General features: G+C 35.9%; 1 protein-coding gene across 1 annotated transcript; it reads left to right on the top strand.

The window, feature by feature from the left end:
• Positions 1-808: 808 nt before the first annotated feature.
• LOC140801559 (probable sodium/metabolite cotransporter BASS3, chloroplastic) lies at positions 809-7,139 on the top strand. The gene is made up of 5 exons (XM_073156720.1): positions 809-1,204; positions 2,864-2,959; positions 3,061-3,367; positions 5,233-5,480; positions 6,612-7,139. The coding sequence occupies exons 1-5, from the start codon at positions 846-848 to the stop codon at positions 6,847-6,849; spliced, it is 1,248 nt and encodes a 415-aa protein (XP_073012821.1). The 5' UTR covers positions 809-845; the 3' UTR covers positions 6,850-7,139.
• Positions 7,140-10,855: the final 3,716 nt, after the last annotated feature.

Raw genomic sequence — 10,855 nt, 5'->3', positions numbered from 1 at the left:
TTGAATTCTATTTGGATCAAATGCCAAAGTACTGACCGCTTTGTTTGATTTAAACTTAGAAAACTCTTTTAAACTGGTCCAGGAACTCTTAATCTGATTCAATAATTAAACATCTTTTTATCTTTTTCATATCTAACTAAATTTACTCTTAAAAAAACCCAAGACTAAAAGATGAGACCGGATGCAAATTTAACCAAGTTTTCTATATCTAACCTAGTTTTGTTTTGGGATTAGGTGATGCACGAACCGGTTAAGTGGATGTCAAAAGACAGTATCTAAATCTACCTGCTTTTCTTAAAAAAAAATATTGTGTCTATTTATTGTGTCTATTTATACAACATCTACAAAATTATGTCAACTTTAACAACCAACTAATAGAAATACTATTGAAGTAATTTTAAAATAATTAATCATAAGGCAAAATTATAATGCTTGGAAAAAGATGGTTATAAAGTATAAACTTACCCTTTGATATGTAGTAAATGAAATAATATTTTACAGCTCAAAAGTTGCCATAATTAATATTCCTACCATGATGCTAACTACCTCATGATTTAATGAAGTAGAGGAGTCTAAAACAAAGAGTATAAATATAATAATCATATATTACTTATGTTTGATCTAGCAATAATAATTATTCTTGCGAGTTTATGGGTTAAAAAGAAAAAAAAATCCTGCTAATTCGTATAATTTAGAGTACAATTTAAAATTATTTATGAATTTGAAAAAAAAAATTGGTTGACAATTGTGGAAAATGCTCAATTTCGAAATTTAAATTTGCTATTATATTAGAATATCTTTGAAAGCTTTTGTCTCTCCCTCTCCAAGCCCGACCGTCCATCCTTATGGCCACGGTCCCTTGCTCCTGCGGCGCACCGCATCTCGTCCTCCGGCGAGCGAACTTCTGGGTGCGGTCGACGCCGTCGACCGGAACGCGCGATGCCCCGACCCTTAGGGTCAAGCGTGGCGGGGCGACGGCGTGCTCGACGTCGTTCCCGAGCTTGGGGAGGGTGGGGTGGCATCGGAGGGAGGGAAACGCGTCGCTCCTGTCGTTTGGCGCGACCAGCGAGGGATTCTCCGTCTCTGGCAACGGAGACGCGCCGGCGGCGGCGTCCGACCCCTCCCAGGCGATCTCCGGATTGCTTCCCTTCGTCGTCGCGGCCACGGCCGTCGCCGCTCTCGGGAATCCCGCGACTTTCTCATGGTGTGTTGATTTTGGATTCAGAAAAATTGTTTTTTTTTTGTAAAATGTTTGATGCTAAGTTGTGTCCATGAGGTAAAAAGCTAGTTCTTTTAGATGAACAGTGATGTCGTTAAACAATGATTGAAGGGAATTTAGTAGCTAAAGACTGATGATTGCTTACTTTAGTGAGTTCGACAATATTACAAGAGTAGACTAGGCACTTTTGGGCGATGAGATTAATGAAGTACTTGCTATTCATGGTTGAGGGTGCTTATGTCATATAATGGTTTGAATTTTCACTGGATACGGAACAGTATCGGCCGAAACTTGAAGAAAACTAAAATGGAAACTCATTGGTTAAGACTGAAACTATCAAGATTTTTTGTTTTGACATTTATTTTAGACCACAATAATCTAAAATCATTATATTTTGGTTTGAAATATTTATTTTTTATATGGGTCAAAACTGAACTTCGAACAGTAAGACATAGATGAATATAATGGAATTTGATTATGGGTTGTGGTTTACAAACCTTACTTACTATGTCAATACAATTAGTAGTTCATGGGTTATACAATTTCAATACAGAATGGAAATATATACACTCACATGTGCTGCTTTGTGAAAATGATTTACCATGAATTGTTTGAAGCTTTAAATCATGGATTGAACTCATTGAAGTAAAAGAAGAAACCTAGCAGTGTCAATTAAGCCTCGGACATCAATGGGTCTTGTAGAATTGAGTACTGGAGTTGTTGATCATATTGTCAGTCTAAAACAACTTCAGTTATTATTTTGCAGCGCTCTTGATGTGCTTTTTTGGTAACTTTGATCCAATGAATGTTTTGGTTTAGGTCAGAGTTAACTGAAATATGTACTCAACTCGCCTGGGGTTTGTTCCTTTAGTAAATGAAGTTCTAGAGAATCTAGACTGTAACTATTATTGCACTTATTTTTCTGTTTAGTAATCAAAGATCAACAAGTTATCAGTCTAGCAGAAAAAGACTTGTGAGTCAAGCGATGCTAGTCTCTAATGACTCTAATGAAGTAAAGCTCTTTGTTCGATGTGCTTCACAGTATTTTGTTTCTGCGATGAGATTCAAATGTTCCATCTATGATTGATTAACTTATGGGTCCAAATGTATATCATGTTGCACCAACAATTTTATTTATTTGTATGAGAATAAAATTATTCGTAGCATTAAGCTGTTTTGTATTAGCCTAAAGATGTATATCATGCATTAATATGCCCTCACATGCCCCCTCCCAAAACAGAATGGGTAGCCCCTCCATTTACACAAGTATAGGTAATAAAAAGTAAGGATTAATAATGAGGTTGGTGAGCAAACTTGAAAAGAACTGGCTCTCATACCATGTCAAATAATCACTTGATGGAAAAGCTTAACTTCTTAATCTATCAGGTAATGGACCAACAATTCATATAAAGCTTCAACAAGTTTGAGCAAAGAAACTGGGGAATGAGGTGAAATCTCCATTCTAGAGTTTGAATCATTGATGTGATTGTCGTATACAATTATATTTGGCCAATATGGTCATTAATTGTTGTTTAAGCTTCAATTTAATGTTATAATTTGTGAAAGATTGTTTGTTGTTTGAGCAAATTCAAATGTAATTTAATGTCCTGATTTGGATAAATTATTTGTCCTTGAATTTGCTAGGGTTTCAAAAGAATATTATGCCCCTGCATTAGGAGGAATCATGCTATCCATCGGAATCAGACTCTCCATTGATGATTTTGCTCTTGTCTTCAAGAGGTTGTCTATTCCGTATTCTTCCATTCTTGTAGTTGAGGGTACTGATAAAAATTCTTATTCTTAATCTAAAACTTTGTTTCTATATGGATAATATGGTGCAGACCTTTACCGTTGTCCATTGGATTTATTGCACAATACATTTTGAAGCCACTTTTGGGCCTTCTGATTGCAAGGGCATTCAAGGCACCACCTTCATTCTATGCTGGTTTCATCCTTACTTGTTGTGTTGCGGGTGCACAGCTCTCAAGCTATGCTAGTTTCTTGAGCGAAGGGGATGTGGCTTTAAGTATTCTGTTAACTAGCTGCTCAACAATATCTTCTGTCGCTGTTACACCTCTTCTCACTGGCTTTCTCATAGGCTCAGTGGTCCCAGTTGATGGAGTTGCCATGTCCAAGTCTATTTTGCAGGTATATATGATGCTTGCTGATCTCAAAGATTTTACTATCATTTTCTATTTCTTTCGGAGCTTTAGCACTAAAGAATAAAAGGCATGATTGTCAGAGCATGTTAGTTTGCATTTGTGAAAAGAATATCAGAATTACTTACTAGTACTTTTTTTGTGAAGAAAGGTGATGTAGTAAACTTTAAAGCTTTCTCATATTTTTCCATCAAATTCAGTGTTCCCTAACAAATTAGAAGGACTCCATAAAAATTTATAGATGATTCATGCCATGTTTAAATGTGTCATGTCATTTTAACTGAGTCATATGGATGTTATTTGAGAACTTCTTGCCAAACTTACATCATCAATTTGCTCTATTTCTGAAACTAAGACCAATTTTCAGGCATTCCTAAACCAATACAACGCTAAGAGCTAAAGGGTACTGATATGATAAACATCAATTTGCAATTGTGATTTCTCTGCTGTTTCTAGTTCTGAGATAATGAATTTGCCACAGCCTTCATGCTAACTTTTGTGATGGTCAAACTTAACTGGAAATTTTAGGATTTGGTCCAGTGCAGATTGTACTGGATGATTTTAAACAAATATTTATGTAAATTCTATGGTTTAATATATTCTAATTCTGGATCTTAAGCTTCCTTCAAAGATTGTTTATTATGCATCTACTCTCAAGGAAAGCTTTTTCATAGCCTTCAAGCTTTCTACTTTATTCCATTGGAAAATTTGTTATTCAGGTTATTGCACACATCTGCCTTTAACTAGAGCCATCGGGATCTCAATTATTGCATGTGTTATTGTGAATATCTTCCATTAATCTACTGTGGAATTTCTTCCCTTCACATTGGACCAAAGAGACTTTTTAATTTATGTGAAAGTTCCTTATCATAATGATTTTCCTTTAAGTTCCATGGTAGAACTTAATCTTTCTCAAAGAATGTATCCTTCTTATATCTTTTTCCTTTCCCTAATGGTATTCTAGATTCCATATTCTCTTTCTTTTTTTCTTACTTCCACTGCCACACACATTTATGATATGATGAACAATTACTTGGAGGATGATAACTTTTATGTGAACCACTATTTTTTTTTTTTGTTAACTGGTTAAGGCATGATATACATTGTTAGTTCATTAGCAAACAACAGTTTTCAGTCAATTGGTTTTCTAATATAATATCAGAGCTGGCTTTTTTTAGAGGTCATGAGTTCAACCCTTGTAAACCCAACTTTATTCTCTATTTCTATTATATCTTCTTGTGTGGTATGGACTATAGTGGGTCTTCACACCCTCTTGTCCATCATCTATCCACTTCCAGACTGCAATGTATAAGAGCTCTACGTGATAGGATGTGTTAAGGCATGACATTGCTGATATATTATCTAAGAGTTGAATTTTTTAGGTTAACTAGTTATCTAACATTTCCCTTGCATCTTAGATATATTAGAATATGCTGGGGGAATTTAGTTTTGGTTGTGTTTTAAGATCTTATATATCCTTAATTTTCTTTCTTTGGTTGTCTCACTTAACATAAAATTGAGAGTTCTAGTGCACCAAGTTTCATCGATGCAGGATTTAAGGGAAGTTGTATGCAGCCTTACTTTTATTATACTCAAATCTGCTAACAGTGTATAGAGTATCGAACTTCACATCACACCAAATTACGTTTTGTAAATATCAATTAATCTGCTGAAAGAAAAGGGTCTGAACATCCATTAGTTTCCCTCTTTCCTACTATAATACTACACTAGTAGACATTCTATATTGTTCTCTTGTGGTACAAATTATCAAGATATTTCAATAGTTGCTTTTACTTTTTATCAGATATTATTTCCTAGTTTGGTATGTGAATTTACTCACTTTCTATTTTCTAGGTTGTGCTTCTTCCAGTAACGCTGGGCCTTCTTCTCAATACTTATGCAAAATCTGTGGTGAACATTATACAACCAATTATGCCTTTCGTTGCTATGTTTTGCACTTCATTGTGTATTGGAAGCCCTCTTGCCATTAATCGGAGCCAGATTCTTTCTTCAGAGGGTTTCCTTTTACTTCTTCCCATAGTGACTTTCCACATTGTTGCCTTCACATTGGGTTACTGGTTTGCCAAGTTGCCTTTCTGGAGGTAATTCTGTAATAGTATTTGCCTTTTATTTCTTTAATTATCTGAGTACAAAAGAATGTAACAACCATTCCCTAATAGCTTAAGCTTTTAGGTAGTTGGTAGGTTAACCAAACATTAAAGCAGGAGGTCCCTAAGCTCGAATCCCTCATACTTATCTATCGTTTAAAATATAAACAAGGTCCCTTTTAATTCAAGTCCATTTTTTGAGTCTTGAACCCAAAAGTAAAAGGAAGTGTTGGAGTATAAAAGATGAAATCAGGTTAAGTTGTTACAATAGTTAGTGAGTTAAATCTGAACAGAGAAGTGTAGTTATAAACTATCCATTCCCACTTTTCCTTTTTGTAGAAGTCAAAACTAAAAAAGAAAGGCATTTTGCCCATAATATCTTACATGGAAATCTTAAATGTACATTAACCGACAAATGTTTTGTTTTTTAATTTTCAGAAAAAAATTCTTTTGAGCTTTTTTTCTGTTGTAAGAGTGCTAATTTCGGCACCGTAAGCTCTGACTACTATAGTCTCATGTCTTTTCCTGATTAATTTAATTGCAACTCTAGCCTTTAATGCAACTCCTTTTATTGTTTTGTTTAGAAAATATAACTGCAATTAGATCTGACTTTTATGGATCCTGCGATAAGTTAAATCTTGAATTTGAATTGCATGAAAAATATAGTTTAGAAGTGTAATGTACTGAAATTTTCTTTTGATCATTCATTATATATATATATATATATATATATATATATATATATATATATATATATTCTTTTTCTTTATTTTGCTACAAGATGCTGTTCAGACCCGACCCATATGCCTTCACTAGTGAGTTTGGTTTTTCATTTGTCAAGTAACAAACTTTTTCCATCTTGTTCTTTGTTGCTTTTGTCCTTTCTGTTGTTCCTTAAGATTGAATTTTTGGTGCTTGAGAATATTCTCTTGTAACCTCTGCGTGATAGGAATACTTTGAGGAATTTTAGTTGCACAACTTCTAAGATGTACATCATTGGGACGAAAAGCCACACTTCAAAAATGACAACTTATTCATGTCATGCTAGCAAATACATTTATACTTCAGTTCCTGTCACATTTATTTCCATTTCATTCTACCTCATTTCTATGATTGATCCACCAGGCAAGAGGAGCCCGTCTGTAGGACAATTTCTCTGTGCACAGGGATGCAGAGCTCTACCCTAGCTGGTCTTCTTGCTACACAGTTTCTTGGAAGTAGTCATGCAGTTCCACCTGCTTGTTCGGTTGTGGTAATGGCCATAATGGGTTTAAGTCTAGCATCCTTCTGGGGCAACGGCTCGCGCATCAGAGACATCCCATTGCTATTCTTACCTTCAACTCAATCAGATATCGGCTCGTGAGGAAAAAAATAACAAACCATGAATTATGCTGGAATCTCCACTCTACCTGGAAGCAGCCACTGAATTGTGGATATTACATTGGTTAACAAAGAAAAGAATAATTCATTGTAAAATCCTCCTATTATATAGCAGAATTGAGGAGGAAAGTGAGATCATGACATCAATGTAAGAAAAGTTCCAAATGAGTCATATATGTTGAGCAGCAGCATCTCGGCATTATTTGTAATTATGTATATACTTCAATTGCTTAGATATATAAGAATAAAGAGGTGCTTTATATCTGATGCAAACTGAATGTCCTCTGAATGGCTGTTGTGATATTGACTTATTGTAGCTTGTTGATATGCTCTTGTATAGTTGAAATTATTGCAGTTAGCATATTACGGGCACAAAAGAAACAATGGCTGTAGAGTTCTTATCATTCTTTCATCCTTTCGTGCTGCATTGACCACCTGCAGTAATTGAAACTGCTAGGAACTATCTTTTGATTCACTCTTGGCTGGAGAAAATGAGAAATATCAACTGGTTTTCATTTTTGTTTAAGAAATGAATAATATTAACTGTCATTGTGGCCATCGTTAGCCATTTCCCTAAGAGGGAAAAAAAGAGGTAAAATTGTCTTTAGCCATATAAATATTATGAATTTTAAGTAGGAAGAATGCGTACAAAAGTGAAAGATTACAAAGGGAGAAGGAAGAAAAATATATGCTACAAGAGGAAGAGTAATAAGACTTCCCCTTTCATCAAAGTCCTGTCAGCTCGAAGAGGAAGCAGATGGAGTAAGAGCTTTAAAGTTAAAAAAATTGTTGTTGTGCTGGCGCCAAATCTTCCACTAAATGATAGAAATGAGCATTTCTCTTATTTTGAGAATCAATGGAGGAATAGCACTAGCCCTCTTATCAGATCAGCTACCAGCCAGGAGGAGGGACTTGAGGTGATCCCAAGCTTGGAATAGAAGATGTTATTGAGGTTCATAGAATGTGAACAATCAAAGATAATGTGATTGAATATTTCTACTTCCACATCACGGAGTGTTGGCGGTAACAATTTGATTCCAAAGAGTCACAATAAATTCGATCAAAATAATATAAATAACTTACAGATTACAGAATATAAAATTCTGAATAGTCGAGTTTAGTGTTGGACACTATCTCCTTAAGACCAATTCGCCCTCCACCGATTGCTTCTGGAACAGTGGACGTCGATCTCCCAGGATACAACGACTGCCTTGCACTGGAAAGGAAGCAGCTTTCTAATGCTTTGATTGAACCTGAACTGTGCTGTACTCTCTTTCGGATGCAGACTCGACTCTAGAAGGAATGAACCAAGTTTGACAGCCTATTTATGGTCAAAAATTAATTTATTGTTACATTGTGAAGGGATGCACCATTTGGTTTTTGAACACAATGTAACTATAAATTAGTTTTAACACAGTCGGTTCTAAATGTTGTGTCCATTTCGGCCCTGGACGCGCTTGGTAATTCTTTGAGTGCTCTAGAGATTTAGCCTAGTTATCTCATAGAAGCGGCCCACTTCACACTCACATAGGTGACCTCTTATTAAGAGTATCCTGTCATACTCCACTTGGATTTCCAAAGTATAAGAGTCATTAAAAGCATTGCTTACCCTAACGCTTAGTACAGGTTTATCACTATGTCATCATAGAAAAGGTGTAGGAAATTTAATTCCTTAGTGATTTCAGAGAACGCCCCCACAACTCGGTTGTCCCTTTGAACCTAGATCTTGGGATCTCCAGTCAACTAGGTTGGGTTGCCGTTGTGTCGTTACTCTAGGTGGTAGGCTTCAAACCCATTCCCCTCGATGAACAATATACTTGATCTCTTGTTAAACCCTTAGTTAATGGATCCGCGATGTATAAGAGCAAATTTTCATTCACTTCTCTTCATGGATTTGACTAAGTGAATATTTGACAATAAAGTACACTTTGAGCTAAATTAATTCCACCATTAAACCATCATTAATAATGTGTGGGCCCCACTTAAAACTTAGCTCAAAGTTAATAAAAATTCATGTCAAAAACATGAAATTACTAACACGGAGAACACAAAATAAAGCCCTGGTGTAACCCTTTCTTTTTGACAAGTTTGCTCTACTGTGAAGCTTGTTGAGGCAGCCTGATGCAATCATGCAATACGAGTTGACTAGAATCTGAGATTGATCCGAAATTTTGTTTGGGAAGTTATTTTTTTTTAGTTTGTTTCTTATTCTATTTCAGATTTGATCTTATCTCGTATAGTTAGTGAGTTTGAGTTACATTATATGACTCTTTGGTTTTATTTCCTATTAATAAGACTTTATGACTTGTAATCTGAGACATTAACTGACTTTTATGCGACTGAAAATTGACAAGTTTTCTCAAATTCCAGCAATGCTGCCCATTTTTTATGCCTTACTCGTAGTATTCTGTTGGAGAATACGTGATTAATTAATAAATCTATTTGTGAAGATTTTTAGTTTCTTTCTTATTTTGTTTTAGATTTGATCTAATCTCATCTAGTTATTGAGTTTGAGTTTTTTTTTATTTTTAAAGAAAGTCCGTAGACGGATCATATCATTCATTTCAATCATACCGATACAACTTAATACAAAAGATGAAAATGAGAAATAGAACAAGAGCCATAGAAGCAAGCCCCATACTTGGTTGTAATATAGATTGAACAATAATTAACGCAAGTATCATATCAAGTACTCAAGCACAGTAAAAACAAAGGAGATATAGCAATGCTCTAATAGCAGGTCTCTCGCTTAGCCAGCTGGCAGCACTATAGGTAGAAACAGTGTGAGCTTTGAGAAGCTAAGTATCCAACTAAGGAGCAATCTTTGACAGTGATACATGCATGCCAGCAATGAAGTCCGATGGATTTAACAAAATATCTAAAAACCCTCATTTGAGTAGACTTGTGAACCCAAGAACACTACAAGCAAACAAGAGGAGAGAAAGGAAACAAACAGTGAGGGTAAGAGCCAAGATATGCTGCCTATTACATCTCATTGCATCCAAACAGATATTTAATTCAAAAAAATGGAGGGCCTAAAATAGGAAGAAACAGGGCAGATAGTAGCTTCGATGGTGATGAAAGCTAAGTGAGGCGAGTCAAAACATAGTGACGGAGGCCGAGGTGAGTCAAGGCGATGGCGCGTCGACGGAGGCCGCGGTGAGACGTGGCAAGGCGCAGCAATAGAGGGCGAGGTGCAACGACAGAGATAGCAAGGAGCGGAGGGGTAGAGAGTGGGACCGGGTAGATCTACGGTCTTCAACTCTAACCGTGGTGACCCAGAGGTCAAGGAGGGGATTGGGTGGGTACCACGGTACTTAGCCCAGATAGTGATGACGCTCGCGATAGCGCTAATGAGGGGTGAGTGGAGAGAAGAGGAAGCGAGAAGAATCGTCGGAGGCGGGGGAAAGTCCTCTTGACGAGGGGAGAAAAAGCCAAACCCTAGCAAAGCGCTCTGCTAGGGCCGACAAAAAAGACTATGTTGGACAGCTAAAATCAGAGTTTGAGTTACTTTAGAACTCTTTACTTTCGTTTCCTATAAATAAGGCCTTATGATTTGTAATCCAAGACATTGATTGATTTTTTATGCTATTGAAAATTGAGAAGTTTTCTTAGGTTTTAACAATGTTTGCCATTGTTGACGGGTTATTTTTGGTATTTTCTTGGAAAATTAACAAGAGTATGAAAACTTCAATCTCGTATTCGTATGCAAATCAACATGTTGGAGTAAATCTATAGTCTCCTCATGCAACCTGCATTACAGGCTAATCAAAGAAATATTTGTAATTTGGAAGGAAGAGAAGAACACCAAATTCTGTTGAAGCTGCTGAACTTCAACCTAAAGAACTTAAGGAAGCAATAAAAGGACTTTACTGAGAATGCCCCATTGGCAGAAATCTTTAGGAGATCCGATATGAAAAATGATAAATAAAATTTTTCTAAATCAAGTTTCAAATCTCCAACAACTATTAAGAGACTAAATGTATGAA

The sequence above is a fragment of the Typha latifolia genome, chromosome 15, assembly GCF_019914945.1.
Source record: "Typha latifolia isolate L0001 chromosome 15, TyphaL0001v2, whole genome shotgun sequence".
Classification (NCBI taxonomy): domain Eukaryota; kingdom Viridiplantae; phylum Streptophyta; class Magnoliopsida; order Poales; family Typhaceae; genus Typha; species Typha latifolia.
The sequence above is the reverse complement of the archived record's forward strand: the minus strand, read 5'-3'. Positions and strand labels throughout refer to the sequence as shown.

What these genes read in the sequence shown, in the direction of transcription:
- LOC140801559 (XM_073156720.1), top strand. Translation starts at nt 846, where the DNA reads ATGGCCACGGTCCCTTGCTCCTGCGGCGCACCGCATCTCGTCCTCCGG. An exon ending in AATCCCGCGACTTTCTCATG is followed by an intron (nt 1,205 to 2,863) that starts GTGTGTTGATTT and finishes TGAATTTGCTAG; the next exon opens with GGTTTCAAAAGAATATTATG. An exon ending in TGTCCAAGTCTATTTTGCAG is followed by an intron (nt 3,368 to 5,232) that starts GTATATATGATG and finishes TCTATTTTCTAG; the next exon opens with GTTGTGCTTCTTCCAGTAAC.